General features: G+C 37.9%; 1 protein-coding gene across 8 annotated transcripts in view; it reads left to right on the top strand.

The window, feature by feature from the left end:
* The window catches only part of relch (RAB11 binding and LisH domain, coiled-coil and HEAT repeat containing), a 103777-nt gene that overhangs the window by 49171 nt on the left and 39757 nt on the right, over window positions 1-14849 (top strand). For 4 of the 8 annotated variants that reach the window (XR_010020748.1, XM_063069649.1, XM_063069645.1 and 1 more), the window contains exons 10-12: window positions 496-591; window positions 757-777; window positions 12755-12867. Coding sequence is in view for 7 of the 8 variants with exons in the window: in XM_063069649.1 (XP_062925719.1) it covers window positions 496-591; window positions 757-777; window positions 12755-12867 (230 nt within the window). In the remaining variant the exon portion in view is untranslated. Of the gene's footprint in view, window positions 1-495; window positions 592-756; window positions 778-3105; window positions 3206-12754; window positions 12868-14849 lie in introns of those variants that run through there. The other 4 variants (XM_063069650.1, XM_063069647.1, XM_063069646.1 and 1 more) reach the window with 2 other exon arrangements.

The following is a 14849-nucleotide window of genomic DNA, read 5'->3' as shown; positions in this document are numbered from 1 at the left end:
TGTGCACACAGCCAATGGTGATTTCCACATTTGCTCTACCTAGACAGGGGAACTTGTCTCAGTTGTAAACTGAATCAGAATAACTTCTCCTTTAGACTGCTGCAAGACCTCATTCAGTGGGAGAAGTTGGTTTATGTCTTAGCTATGATACCACTGAGTGTAGCCAACAAGCTCTACTATTGGATTGTATTATGTACACTAAAAGTAAATGGAGGTTCTAACAATTTCTAATTGTGAAAAAGAAGGTACTTGAAGCATGTTAAACAAACTGATTTTTATATGCATTTAATCGATGAGTACATAGTTCATAGAGCTTTAATTGGGAGCTTAATGTCACAAATAGTTAGTGTTAATTGGAAATTGAGAAGTGGATGAGTGGAACTGAAAATGTAATTTAAAATGTCTTTGTTTATGATAGTGGCCATTATTTATTTTTATTTTCAGGAACTTGGTATTAGGACTGTGGTGATAGTAAAATGTGTTTTCTGTATCTAGGTTTCACGAATAGCAGATAGTGAACAGTGTGTGATGCTAATGTTGGGACGCTGTCTTCCACACATAGTACCAAATGTACTTCTGGCAAAACGAGAAGTAAGATGCACTTTATCATATTTCTGGAAAATTTTGGTACACTATAATTTTCTTTTTCAGTTTAATTATTTCAAATTTTAGAGTACATCTTATTTTTTGTTGAAACAATACATTTAGTCATTTTCTGCAATATTCTTACGTTTATACTTGCATCTCTGATCCTAGAGAGTGGTGCATCTGTGCCAGGTGAGTGGATAAGACCACAAGGTATTAAAAAGATTTCATCTGATGTTGCTGCTGTTTTGTGTTGCTATAACTCTTAAAGCAGGCTAACCTATTTAATTTTATTAATATTGTGATGTTTGCAATTGAAAGCATAAATTCATTTCACTGTCTTTAGCCTTTTAATAGATTGCTTTACTTAAAAAAAAAAACAAATCTAACTTCTAGAATAAAATGCATTTACCAGTTAAGTCATTTTGTGTGATAAAAATTAATCAGACAATATTAAATGTGCACAAAAATATAGTTATCTACAATGGATAACAAATAGTTGGGAAAGATGTATTTAGCCAGTATCTGGAATGAATCAGAAATGGTCTTGGTTAATAATGTTGTAAGAGCAAGAAATGATCCCCTTTGATTTATTTCAGTCACCTTTATCCTTCTTGTTTTCCTAGCATTGCATCCATATCATTACAACCCTTAATTAGCCTAAATAACTTGAGCGCCCTGTTCAACCTCAAATTGCAATTGTACACCTTTGTTTTATCCATCATTGTCTGCTTTCACTTTAACAATTAACTTCTATCTATAGAGTTACAACTATTATTCAACAAGTTACTCTACTTGTTTAGATGGATATGGCAAGAAAATTTTAAGGGTTTAAAAATAGAAGCCGTGCTATTCTTTTTACCTGTCGAAGATTGTGACTTAGTTCACCTGTGCAGGCCGACAAACTGCATGCTCAGCATAAATATAGAAGTGTCAGATCATTGCATCTGGACAGTGCTCCATTGTTCCTATCCTTGTGTACAAACGTGTATTTCTAAACAAGCTTTTGTTCCTTTCAGTTAAGATTTTTAAATATAACCTGGTCTAAAGCTCTTCAAAAGAAGCATAGCTTAGTGTATAACATATTACAGAAATGTCTTTAGAGGTAATACTAAATAGCTCTCTTGATGAGTGGTTCCCAACCTGGAGTCCACAGAACCCTTGCTTGATGGTGTAGGTCCATGGCATAAAAATGGCTGGGAACCCCTGCTCTGGATTGAACACTTTTTTTTTGTAAGTGGCTTTTTTGCCTCATGATTTTCCTTGGAGCTTTAGTGTGTTGGTACTTGTTAATGCCAAGTGACAAAGCAAAAACATTAACTGGGTTGGTGTATCATCAATAATCCAGGAAAGTTACAAAATAAGCGGTCAAACAGTTAAAACTGAAAGTGTACAGAAATTTCTTTTTTCAGAGGATAGTAAACCTCAGGAATTCTCTGCCCTAGTGCTAGTGGATGTAGATCATTAGGAACATTTAAGGAGGAGATAGATTAGTATCTGAAAGGTCAAGAATTTGAAGAATGTGAGTAAATGGCACAAAAAAGTACTTGGGCCAGCATAGATTGGCCTTGATCATCACAATTGGCAGGGCAGGCAAGAGGAGGCCTAATGGCCTACTAATGTTCCATCTCCTACTTGTGTTCCATCATGTGATCATGAGAAAACCAAATTAAAGCAAGAGGAAAAAATAAGCAAAAACAATAAAGGGTATAGTGCTCTACAGAGACACATTTCATAATGAGATAAAAAGAATTTGAGAGAAGTTGGAGCACTTGAATGTGATAACTAAAGCCAAGGCACTGGTAGTACATAAAAGGTTCAAAATAACCTGAAAAGACAATGGACACAGTTGATGTGCATTCCAGATTTCTAATGGTATTAAGAATTATAGTTGCAGAGGCTCTCGCAGCAGTCTTCAAGTTACCTTGGATCTAGAAATAGTTATGCAGAACTTAATGGTGTTAAATGTCATGAAAAGAGGAAAATGAATCAAGTGGAGGCCAAATGCCCAAATATTTGTCTGTGGAATGGCTTTCTTGGAGAAATCAAATGATTTAATAAAAGAAATGTAAATGTATGCAAAAGCATATGTACATTTTCAACATGTTTGTTTCCTCCACAAGAAGTTTGTTAGTAACATTTATGAGAAAGAAAATGTAAAGCTCGGCTAGAAGTTGGTTGTAAGGCAAAAAGTAACAGATATGATTATATTCTGTAGTAGTGCTGACTGCTTTTAATGCAGGTAAATGATCTGTCTTGTCATAGACCACAAATTGAATTACAGACTACTCTAAATTAAGAAGTGTAGTTTAACCAAAATAAGGACTGTCAACAAAGCATGTGAATTCCTAACGATAATCCAGTATTTGAAGTCAAAGAGCAAAAGAAAACAGATGCTAGAAATGCGAAATGAAAATTAAAAAAATGCTGAAACTACTCAGCAAGACTGGCAGCATCTGTGAAGAAACAGTTAAGGTTTCATATTGCCCTGAAACTTTAACTCTGTTTCTCCCTCCACAGATGCTGCCTTCAGTTGCTGCCAACAATCAGTTGGTTTAATTTGGACAAATGAGGTGATTTGCTTTGTGGGGAGGAATATGAAGATGAAATTCACCAAATGGTAAGACTTGGCAAAGAGGAACTGAAAGGGTGAGCATGCTGAGATATCATGCATTAATTGAAATGCTGGTCTTAAATGTGTTTGTCTTTATAGGACTGAGGCTGCACAGTATGATCAATGACACTGGTTTTGCCTGTAGTTAGTAATAACCAAATAAATGCAAGTTACTCAAAGTTAAATTGACATGTTTGCAGTAAAAGATTTTAAAAACTATGAATGTAGTATTGGAGGCCATTCATTCAGCATTTTCATTTGATGTAATTTGATCATTTCCAAACTTGTTTTATCTCCCTGTACTGTTGTTGGAGGGGATTGGAGTCGTCGACACTAAGGTTTTCTTCTTTTCCATTTTTAAGTTGTTAGTTTTGCCCAAGTCTTTTAGGTTAGTTGATTAATTTTGTTTTTCTTTGGGGATGGGTTTTTTTTTGTTTTGTTTTTTTTTCATTTTTTTTAGTTTTTTTTTATTTTTATCCGTGGTTAGTTCTACATGTTTGGGAGCTTTGTTAATTTCCACTACTTGGTTTTGCAATTAATTTTTTTAAGTGTAACATTACATCTCCTTCTATTTGTGTTATGGCTATGTTCTGTTTCTGTATTTTGAAATTAATAAAAAGATTGAAAAAGAAAGAATGTAGTATCCACTCTTGCTGAAATGCTCACACAGTATTGTGATTTTCTGCATCTTCTGGTTCCAAAGATGAGGATTTCATCCTGTTGCCCGTTCTTTGAATAGAAGCAAAAAACATTAATGAAGCACAACCACTGTCAACTGATCAGTAACCATAAACTGAAGCTGTATTAGCTTTGTGTGCAGTGGACAACTGGACAGCAGTTAGAGACTGACTGTAGCCAATAACGGAACTCATCAGTGCACAATAATGAAGATCCCAGTGCAAATTGTAGGAATTTTTAGCTGTAACTTTACCAATACATTCTGACATAAGGTTAAAACTAATTCTCTCTGAGTTTATGAAGCTATTTCAATTTTTGTTTTGCAGCCTCTTTTTTTTAATTGCTTAGTGTAATATCACTGGATAGTGTGCGAGTGGTACATAATGATGGCTTTGATTCTCAATAGGGACCTTAGTTTATCTAGATTAACATGACTTAACTAGCACAATACATGATCATCAGAAGCAGCGCTCATCATTTGCTGCATGGGCACGTGCACACAGAGAGACATTTCATGGAATTATTCAGTGCAGATCACTGACTCCCATTGCAGGTTTTCTTTTGTTCACCTTATAGAGGGAGACATGCATGAGCCACAATTGGAGATAGCAAGTTACTTCAATAGTCAGGAAAATAATTTAATAAATATGAATGCAGTTGTAAGAGAGCCCTAATTCTTTTTTCAGAAATCTGTCTATAACATCAAGAGCTAGAGTTATAGAGCAATACCACACAAGTTAAGACCCTTTGGCCCAACCAATCTAGTGCTGACCACAGTGCCCACCCAACGAATCCCAATTGCCTTTGCTCAGCCAATATCCATGTAAGCCTGCTCCTCAATGTACGTATCCAAGTGTTGCTTAAATGATATTATTGTACCTACCTCAACCACTTTGTCTGGCAGCTCGCTCCATATGAAGTTGTCCCTCAGGTTGCTTTTACAGTACTATGCAAAAATCTTGGGCAACCTGGCTATATACAGTGTCTTGAAAAAGTATTCAGCCCCAACCGTTTGTTCACATAAATGAGCATTACAACCGGGGTTTTGTGATCAATTTAACTGAGAAATCTTATTTGTGAATCGCATGCTTCTTTTTTTTCCCCACAGTAGAGCCCAAAAACAGGGAAAACTGTAAAACATGAAAAACTAAAAATTCAAAAACTGCTATGTCACCAGCTCAAAAGTTTTCATTCCCCTTTGCTCAGTACTCACTTGAACCACTTCTCCCAGCTATTTCAGCCAGTAGTCTTTTAGGATAAATCTCATAAAAGATCTCTGGCAAGATCTCAAGATTTGCTCATTCCAATTTGCAAAATTACTCAACCTGTGCTAAATCATTTGGCAGCAACGGTGGACAGCAATCCTGAGGGCTTGCCAGAGATGTTCGATCAGGTTATGATTAGGACTTTGGGCCACTCAAGGACATCAATTTTCTTCATTTGAAGCCACTCCATAGTCGTTCTGACAGTGTGCTTTGGGTTGTTCTGAAAGATGAACTTTTTCCCCAGCTTAATGGTAGAGGCTAGCAGGTTTTTATCCAGGATCTCTCAGTATTCATCTTCCTATCAATCCTGACCGGATTTCTAGTCCCTACTGCTGAAAAGCATCTCCACAGCATGATGCTGTCTCCACTATGTTCTACAGTATGGATGGTGTTACCTAGCCTATGCACAGTATTAGATTTACACCACACGTACTGCCTAGTGTTGAGGTCAAAAATTCCACTTCATTCTCATCCAACCACAAGACCTTCCACATTTTGCAATATTTTCTAAGTGATGCTTTACAAAGTCTTTAAGGACAAGGATTTTTTTTTAGTGGTACTTGTGGCATAAATGTAATACTGTGCATCAACCAGGTAACACCATCCCTACTGTAAGGTACGGTAGAAGTAGTATCATGCTGTGGGGTTACTTTTCAGCAGCAGAGACTGGAAATCTGGTCAAGGTTGACAGGAAGATGAATGTTGCTAAATACGAGGGATCCTGGATAAAAACCTGCTAGCTTCTGCCAGAAAGCTTAAACTGGAATAGAAGTTTGTCTTTCAGCAGGACAACGACCCAAAGGACACTGCCAGAGCAAACAGGGGGTAGCTTTGAATAAAGAAAATTGATGTACTTGAGTGACCCAGTCAGAGTCCTGACCTTAACCCGATCGAACATCTCTGGCAAGACCTCAGGATTGCTATCCACCACTGCTCCTCAACTAACCTGGCACAGCTTGAGCAATTGTACAAGTAGAAATAGGCAAATCTTGCAAAGCTAATAGAGACTTATCCAAAAAAACTACTGGCTGTAATAGTTGCAAGAAGTGGTTCAACTACGTGCTGAGCAAAGGGAGATGAATATTTTTGATCTGCTGAAATTTCAGTTTTTGAATTTTTAATTTCTAATGCTTTACAATTTTCCCTGTATTTTGGGGTCTACTGTGGGGGAAAAAAAGAGCATATCATTCACAAATAACAATTCCTCAGTTACATTGATCAAAATCTCTGGCTGTAATACTCATTCATGTGAATAAAGGGCTAGGGGCTGAATATTTTTTAAGGCACTGCATATGTGCCCAAGACTTTTGTACATTTTGTAAATTTTCCTTTCTCACCCTAAATCTATACCCAGTGGTTTTGGACTCCCCTGCGGAAAAGATTGTTACCTTATCCACCTTATCTCTGCTCCTCATAACTTTCGACGTGTCTATAAGGTCATTGGTGGGTTGGGGTTAGGAACACGTTCACAGTGCTCTGTAAAGTACAAGAGAATTTGAATTTTTCTTTGATTTGAAAGGTGATAGAGTGAAGCTCTGATAAGCCTGCATACTTAGAACTTCAGTGGTGCCAGCCTGACGGACTTTCCCATCTATTGGATGTTATTTCTATTAATACACCAACACTCTTTCAATTGACTTTTTTTTAAAGTTACTGCTCAGAAGTATTTTCTCTATTCATGTGGCTATGATGTTTACCACCAGATGGCACCAGTACTAATGGTTTTGGCCAAGTTTTGCACACTTCTAACACCACAAAATCCAACTGGTGGAAAATAAATGGGAGCAATTTCTCCTTTTTTACATTTATACCTCTAAAACATTGACCACCAACCGTAGAAGAAAAAAAAACAGATAGTTATGGAGAATATGTAAAGCTTACACTGAAAGTATCAGGACTGAACTGGGATCATTGGAGGTAGTAACTCTACTAGTGTGCCATTGCACCACCTTGAATTGCAGTAAATATGTGCATCCTGGCTTAACCTTATCAACTATTCACAGAGCCACGAAATCAATTTCAGGATTCCCAGAATTTAAATAAGTAACTTCCATTTGTTTAGATTGGGAGCTGATTAGATCATTAGTTTGACTTGAATGGTAAATAAAATAATGAAACCAGTCAAATCCTAAATATAATAAAATACTTATTTGGCTAAGCCTAATAAAGCTTTATACAAAATCCCTGTCCACTATTCCACCATTGAATAGTTTCTTGCACAGTATCAGCTCTACCAGTACTTACTTTCAGCTTCATCTGGAAATCTGGTGATTTGGAATAATTAGCTTAAGAAAAAGAGGTAGGAGTGGAGATCAGAAGTGAAAAGCACTAAATAATATGGGATTTAAAAACCTAATTTTGAATGTGAAAAGGATGGCTAAGGGGTGTGTAGGGATCAGGTGAGGTGATGATGTATATCCAACTAAATTACTGAGTAAAAGGGACTTTGTCCTGCCAAGAATGAAAGAAGACCAATAAGCTGAACAGATGGTTAAAAGGGGCTCCAGGATGAGAATTGTTAATGTATTTGAAATAACTGGGGTTGATTGGTGAGGATGTTTTTTTCTTCCTCTTGAAAAGAACCAGGCTTCATAATTCCTATCATTGACTTAAATGGAGCTTGTTTGGGCATGATTACATTATTGAGCTGCAGGCATATTGGAATTGTGCCTGCATTATTGCCTGGGTAATTGAGGTTTACGGCTTGAGCATCAAACTGTTTCAAAACGTGGTCAATATCGGTAAATTGGACATCTTGATTCTATTTTTTGTTAATTTCAATGCTCTGCACCACACATCTGTTCAAAGTGGAAAAATGTGGATCACTTCAAGTATCGAGGCAGTATCATCTCCAGTGATGGTTCCCTGTATAAAGTTTGAAGTTCTAAAACTAGTCAGACTCTTGGCTGAATTCAAACACAGAAATCCTCATCCTCACCTGTGTCTACAACAAGCTGAAAACCTGTAGTGCCAAGCCTTAACATTTTTTTATATATAGGTGTGAAGCAAATACTCTCTATGGAAGGCCTGCCAAGCACTAGGCAGTTTGCTGAGCAAGACAGAGACACTTCTGCTGAGGTCCTTCAACATGCAAACTGTTTTGAGGGAATGCTGCTTAAAATGATTTGCGTGCACTTGACTGGTCGATGGCTCCCAAGCAGGTCTTGCATGGGCCAGAAAAGAGACTGGTTGTTTCTTTTGCACTAATTATTTTTCGTAACTTGTAGTAACTTTTATGTCTTGCACTGCACTGCTGCAAAACAACAACAAATTTTAACATGACCCTCAGTGATAATAAACCTAATTCTGATTTAAAAGACCACATGTAAAATAATCTTTTGTGGACCAATATCACACTCTAAAATATTACACAGATGACTTGATTTTAGATTTGCATATCTTTTGAAGATGCTGTATAATTTTCTGGAGAGAAATTGATAAAATTGCTTCTGGGCCACACACCAAAATTATCAAAGCTGCAAAGACAGACAAGTTCAAATTTTCAGAGTATACCCAGCTTTGTGCATTTACAAATTCGATGCATATCCAAATGTAAGATTTACAACAACATTTGCTTCTTAGGAAGCAATACACTACCAACATGAAGAAAAAATAGGGTCCTCGGCTATAAGAAGTCTCAGGATAAATTGATTGCCTTTTAATTAGATTGCAATTTACAGTTTAACCACATTTAGAAATTTTTCAAGTTTTAAGTGAATAGCAGATTGCTACGAGGTTATACATTTTTTATCTTGCAATAGAAATAAGTCAAATCATTTTCTGGGTCAAGTTGTTGATTCAGATATAAAGAATAAGCATCATTTGTTTCCATGCTATCAAATTTGTAATTGGTGGTACCTTTATAAAACAAAAGTGTGCTAGTTCTTGTTGCCTCCCAAAACAAAAAATATGCCTCTTCCTTTCAGTGTCATTTTCAAGAACAGAACTATCAGTTTAAAAATCTTGTTTTGAGTGTCTTTTGGGAAATGGTGAGAGAACATCTTGGGAGAGTGACTGTTGACTATCCGTTGATTTCGACGACAACGATTGTGTTTATGCAGCTCATCTGATATGTGTTTGGAGGTGACTGTAGAGGCTAATTCTTGAACAGTATCGACATTCACTGTGAGCACAAGGGAGTTGTCCTGATTACGTGGGCATAACTTTTGCTTCTGCTTTCCTTTCCTGTTGGGCAGTCTCCAGGTCCATATGGTGCCTATCTTCCAAGTTGCTGTGAGCAAGTTTAATCAAGGTGCACCAACCAGCTCTGTCTCGTGCTCTATGTTCCAGATACCAGGGAACAAGCCCACTAAAAGCAGCGCTAGCTTTCACAATCTTTCTTTCTCTTACGAGGTTTACCACGGTTTCTGCTTCTCCGTGATAACTGACCATAGAGCAGCTGCTGGGAGTCTGGAATCCTCCATATGTATAACTTGTCCAGTTCAAAGAAGTTGTGCTTTCAGGATCATGACTTCAATACTGTAGTCTTTGCCCTGTTGAGGAGTTCCAGGTTTGTGATACAGTCATGCCAGTAAATGCACATGTGGAAGCACTCCAGTTTGAATTGCCTTTTGTACACGGTTCACATTTCATGACCATTTGGTAAGCTAGTGAGGACAACATTCTTGTACAGGTTGATCTGAGTGGACACCCGGATATTGTGCTGGCTTAGTACATGTGATCACAGGCAGCCTAGGCTCTGACTAGCCTTGCAGGTCGTGGTGTTGATTTCTTTATCCAAGGAATATCGTGATAGGGCAGGTGTATGAGATTGAGTGGGGTCTGGGATCAGCCATGAGATGATGGAATGTTGGAGCAGACTCGATGGGCTGAATGGCCTAATTCTGCTTTTATGTGTTATGGTCTTATGGAATCATCACTGGAGATGACACTGCTGGGGTACTTAAATTCCTTTCCTGCCCTCAGTGTTGTGCCTTCGATGGTGATGAAAGCTGGCACAACAGCGGATGCAAGAGCAGGCTGAAATAAGGCCTCTGTTTTGTCCAGACTGGTGATGAAGCCGAACAGACGTAAGCGAGGCTTCTGCAAACTTGGAAGACTGTTAGATTTGTTAAGTACGTAGTTTGTATGAAAAGTGCTCTCTAAATAAGTTACTATTGTTAAATGTTTGAAGCAGCAGCTATGCTTAACGAACAGTGCCTTTGCAAGAAATCACCCATAGTTTTGTGACAAGTTGATGTATTGGGGTTATCAAATTTGACAACTGGTTGAGTAACTGCCAAGTCATTTTATTGTACTGACTTAGCAGCAACACACTTCAGAAGCAGTTGAATTAAAAGGTCAATAGAAGTATATTTTATACAAATTAGTTTTGCTTCAGTTAAATGTGGTCGTGATATGCAGCCCTTAATCATTCCTTTTTTTTTGGAAGTATGAATGAGGAAGCTAATTGTATTGATTTTAATAGTGGCCATTAGTTAAAACTTTGAAGACTCATATAAAGTTCTTCTTTTCTCAAGATCTAAACATTGAAGGGTTACTTGTTGAAAACCATGATTACAAAAACAAATTTGCTTTTGGCCTCTACACCATGGGAGGAGGGAGAAGAGGAGGAAGTGGGGAAATATTGTGTTATTTAGGCAAGTATAATGCAGTGCCACTACAATAGCAGCAAAGCTAAAAGCATTAAGAGCCCCTTGTATTAACAAAGCAAATGTTGAATAGAAAATTAAGCTTTTAAGATTTCAATGGTTTGAGAACCGACCCTGGCTAGGGTAAATGGGAATTAAAGTTTGGCAGGCAAATCTGCATTTGAACAATGGGAGACATTTACGATGGAGATGGTTTTTTTTTAGTTACAGTCAACATACATTCCCATGTAGGAGAAAGGTAGGGAAATTCTAATGATAGATGTACAGTTCAGCTGCTTAATACAGACTGAGATAGAATGCTGAATTATTTGCCATCATATTTATAGCCTTGATCATGCTCACATGCTGTGAAATGTGTGATTTGAGCTGTGGCAACTAAAACCATAGGTTTAAGCCTATGTTATTCATAAAGTCTACAATAAACATTCTATTCCAAACTTAATTTAAATACACTTTTATTATTGGGCAGTGTGTGGTTTGCGAATTTTGGAAGCTATTTTGCTTCTAGAAATGTGTTGGTGCTCCTCTGTTGCTTAGCATGTGTGATTCAAATTGCCTCAGATGTTCTGCACTTTCCAATATGTCCTTTTTTGCATATTTCTTTTAAGATGTCTGTCTAAAAGTCCACTCTAGAACTGCTCACTACTTTCAAAGAGAAGCAAGGCATATATAGTGATATTTGGAGATTGGAAAGAACTCTAGAGTAAAGAAACAGAAGCTGATAGTTATGCCTGGGACCAAGCAACCTGTGAAAATGTTATTATTGCAGCCTGCCTCAGAATGGAATGGTGCTGGGAAAAGCTTCCCATGGTGAAACACTGCTCCAACACAGCAGAGCATGTAGCTTCTATTTGCTTAGTATGATTCCCATAAACCATGTGAAGTAGATGGATTGTAAATCTGTTATGCTGATCTTGGTTGAGGAAAATGTCTATCGATCAGGAGAAATTTTACAAGTTATGGAGGAATACCACAGTGGCATTCTTTGCACCTATTTGGGCCTGATGAATTTTAACATCTTGTTCAACAGTCAAAACAGCAGTCTCTCATTACTACAGCAAAGTGGCCCTGGAGCCCATTAAGTCTGATGAAAGTAATACATTTCAAAAAAGGCTGATGGAGACAAAAACCTTAATTGTATGGATAATCTGTTCATATACATGACCTTAGATAAACCATAAGACAGAGGAGCAGAATAAGGCCTTATGGCCCATCAAGTCTTCTCCAACATTTCATCATGGTTGACTCCTCTCTAACCTTTGGCGCCCATACTAATCAAGAACCTATCAACTTCCGCTTTGAATATGCCTAGTGTCTTAGCTTCCACAGTTGTCTGTGGTAATTTCACTGATTCACCACTCTCTGGCTAAAGAAATTCAGACTTATTTCTGTTCTAAGGGAATTGTTATGGCTAAAATTATGAGTTGTAACTTTTTTAGAAAACCAATTTGGAGTTGGGATGAGTGAATAGATTGAATAGGAGGAAATATCAGAAGTGCACTCTTTGTGGACTATGGGATGCCATTGTAGTGTTACTGGAACTCAGAAGACAGAGAAATAAGTGGATGCTGCAGGGATTTAATAAGGTATAATAGTAATGCTTCAGCAAACTCCGTTGTAAGGGTAAGTGAATAAAAGAGAGCAACTAATAATATGCCAGCCAGTGGTGCAGTGGTTTAAAAAACAAACAAAAATGCTAAAGAAATGGCAAGATTGCCGCTCGATGTGCCACAAGTTGTGGAAAGGAACAACAATAATTAATATAAACAATTGTAGTGCACGTAGAAAGATCAGTCACTCCTATGCATAGACACCTCATTGCTGCAACTGATAATATTCAGAATAATTTTAATAAGTTGCAAGAACTCTACAACCCAAACACTGTACATAGAGGACCTGCAGACTGAACTAATGGCAATATTTCTGTAAAGTTTTTAACAATACATATGCTATATTGCCCACTATTTATCATTTCTTTTTGTTCCCCCTCCCCAATTTAGGAGTTAATTCCCCTAATCCTGTGTACTGCTTGCCTCCATCCGGAACCCAAAGAAAGAGACCAGCTTCTGCATATTCTTTTCAACTTGATTAAGCGTCCAGATGATGAACAAAGGTACAAACTATTGCCATATATTTCAATAACCCATTCTTTACCTTTAAGCAAACGTGTCTTTAACTCACTTATACTCCTAACCCGAATTAAATTGCAACTTTTAGAACAGCAATCCAGACAAAACCCTGGCACTCCATTGATACAATTTTCCTGCTGTCATCGTTGTCATTGCATGCTGTGTCGTATTACGTGGGCAATCATGGTTTTTCCATGACCATGACTGTTCTTGGCAAATTCCTCTTCAGAAGTGGTTTGCCATTGCCACTTTCTGGGTAGAGTCTTTAGGAGACAGGTGACCCCAGCCATTAGCGATGCTCTTCAGAGATGGTTTGGTGTCAGTAGTGGCATCACCAGGACTTGTGATATGCGCCAACTGCTGATATGACCATCCACCACCTGCTGTGGCTTCATGTGATCCTGATCGTGGGTGGGGGGGGGAGCTAAGTAGGTGGTACACCTACCCAAGGGTGACCAGCAGGCTAGCAGAAGGAAGGAGGGCTGTACACCTCTTTGATAGACATTTCTCCACCCCACAACTCCTGTATTTGTTAAAAAAAAATAGAAGACCACATCATGTTATATGATTTGTCGGGAACACAGTTACTGCTGATCACGGGTGCCCTATTTAATTCTTGTTCAAAGTATATGTACTTTGATAATAAATGTAACCATAAACAACCCTCAGATTTGTTTTCTTGTGGGCATACACAGTAAATCCGTGAAACCCAATAGAATCAGTGAAAGACCACACCCAACAGGACGGACAAAATACCAATGTGCAAAAGATAAACTGTGTAAATCCAAAAGAGAAAAACAAAATAATAATAATAAATAAGCAATAGATATCGAAAACATAAGATGAAGTGTCCTTGAAAATGAGTTTATATGTTGTGGGATGTGTTCAGTAATGGGGCGAGTGAAATTGAGTGAAGTTATCCCCTCTGTACCACCTTCCTAATGGCAGCAGTGAGAATAGAGTATGGCCTGGATGGTGGGGGTCCTTGATGATCAATGTTGCTGTCCTGTGACGATGCAATGTGTAGATCTGCTCAGTGCTGGGGAGGGCTTTACCCATGACAGACTATGCTGTATCAACTTTTTTGTGTCGGATTTTCCATTCAAGTGCATTTGTATTTCCACACCAGGCCATGATGCAACCAGATAATATACTCTCCACCACACATAAACAGAAATTTGTCAAAGTTTTAGATGAGATGCCGAATCTTCACGAATTTCTAAGAAAGTAGCGGCACCACCATATGTTGTAATGACACTTAAACGTGTTGGGCCTAGGACAGATCCTATGAAATGATAACACAGAGGAATTTAACATTGCTGACCCGCTCCACTTCTGATCCCCCAATGAGAACTGGCTCATGGACCTCCAGTTTCCTCCTCTTGAAGTCAATAATCAGTTCCTTGGTCTTGCTGACATTGAGTAAGAGGTTGTTATTGTGGTACCATTCAGCCAGATTGAGGAAGATTACCACATTCTTTTTAGTCATTAGTAGAATTGAAGCCTGCATGGGATCTCAGACTGCGGAAGTGTGAAGTTAAAGATATCACTGAACACTCCAGACAGTTGATCAGCACAGGTTTTTAGTACTCGGCCAGGTACCCCATCTGTGGGTTCACACTCCTAAAGAATGCTCTCATATCGGCTCAGTGACTGGAATCGTAGACTCATTGGGGTTTGAGGGTTTATGAAGCTTCCTCCATGTTTTGACTGTCAATGCGAGCGTAGATAGCATTGAGCCTATCTGCCAGCGAAGCCTTGTTGTCATCTATCTTGCTTGGTTTCACTTTGTAAGTGGTAATACCATCTTTTTGTCTTTATTAACTTTAAAATAATTGGGCTTGTAATAATTGAATCGAAAATAATGACGCCACCACTTTTTACTGTCTCATTTTCCATTCTTGATCACAAAATTCACAAAGAGAAGTTATTAATCAGAATAATTCAACTTTATGCTCGAAATAAG

This window comes from Mobula hypostoma, chromosome 17 (assembly GCF_963921235.1).
Source record: "Mobula hypostoma chromosome 17, sMobHyp1.1, whole genome shotgun sequence".
Classification (NCBI taxonomy): Eukaryota; Metazoa; Chordata; class Chondrichthyes; order Myliobatiformes; family Myliobatidae; genus Mobula; species Mobula hypostoma.
Note: the sequence above shows the minus strand (reverse complement) of the source record. Positions and strands in the feature narration are given on the sequence as shown.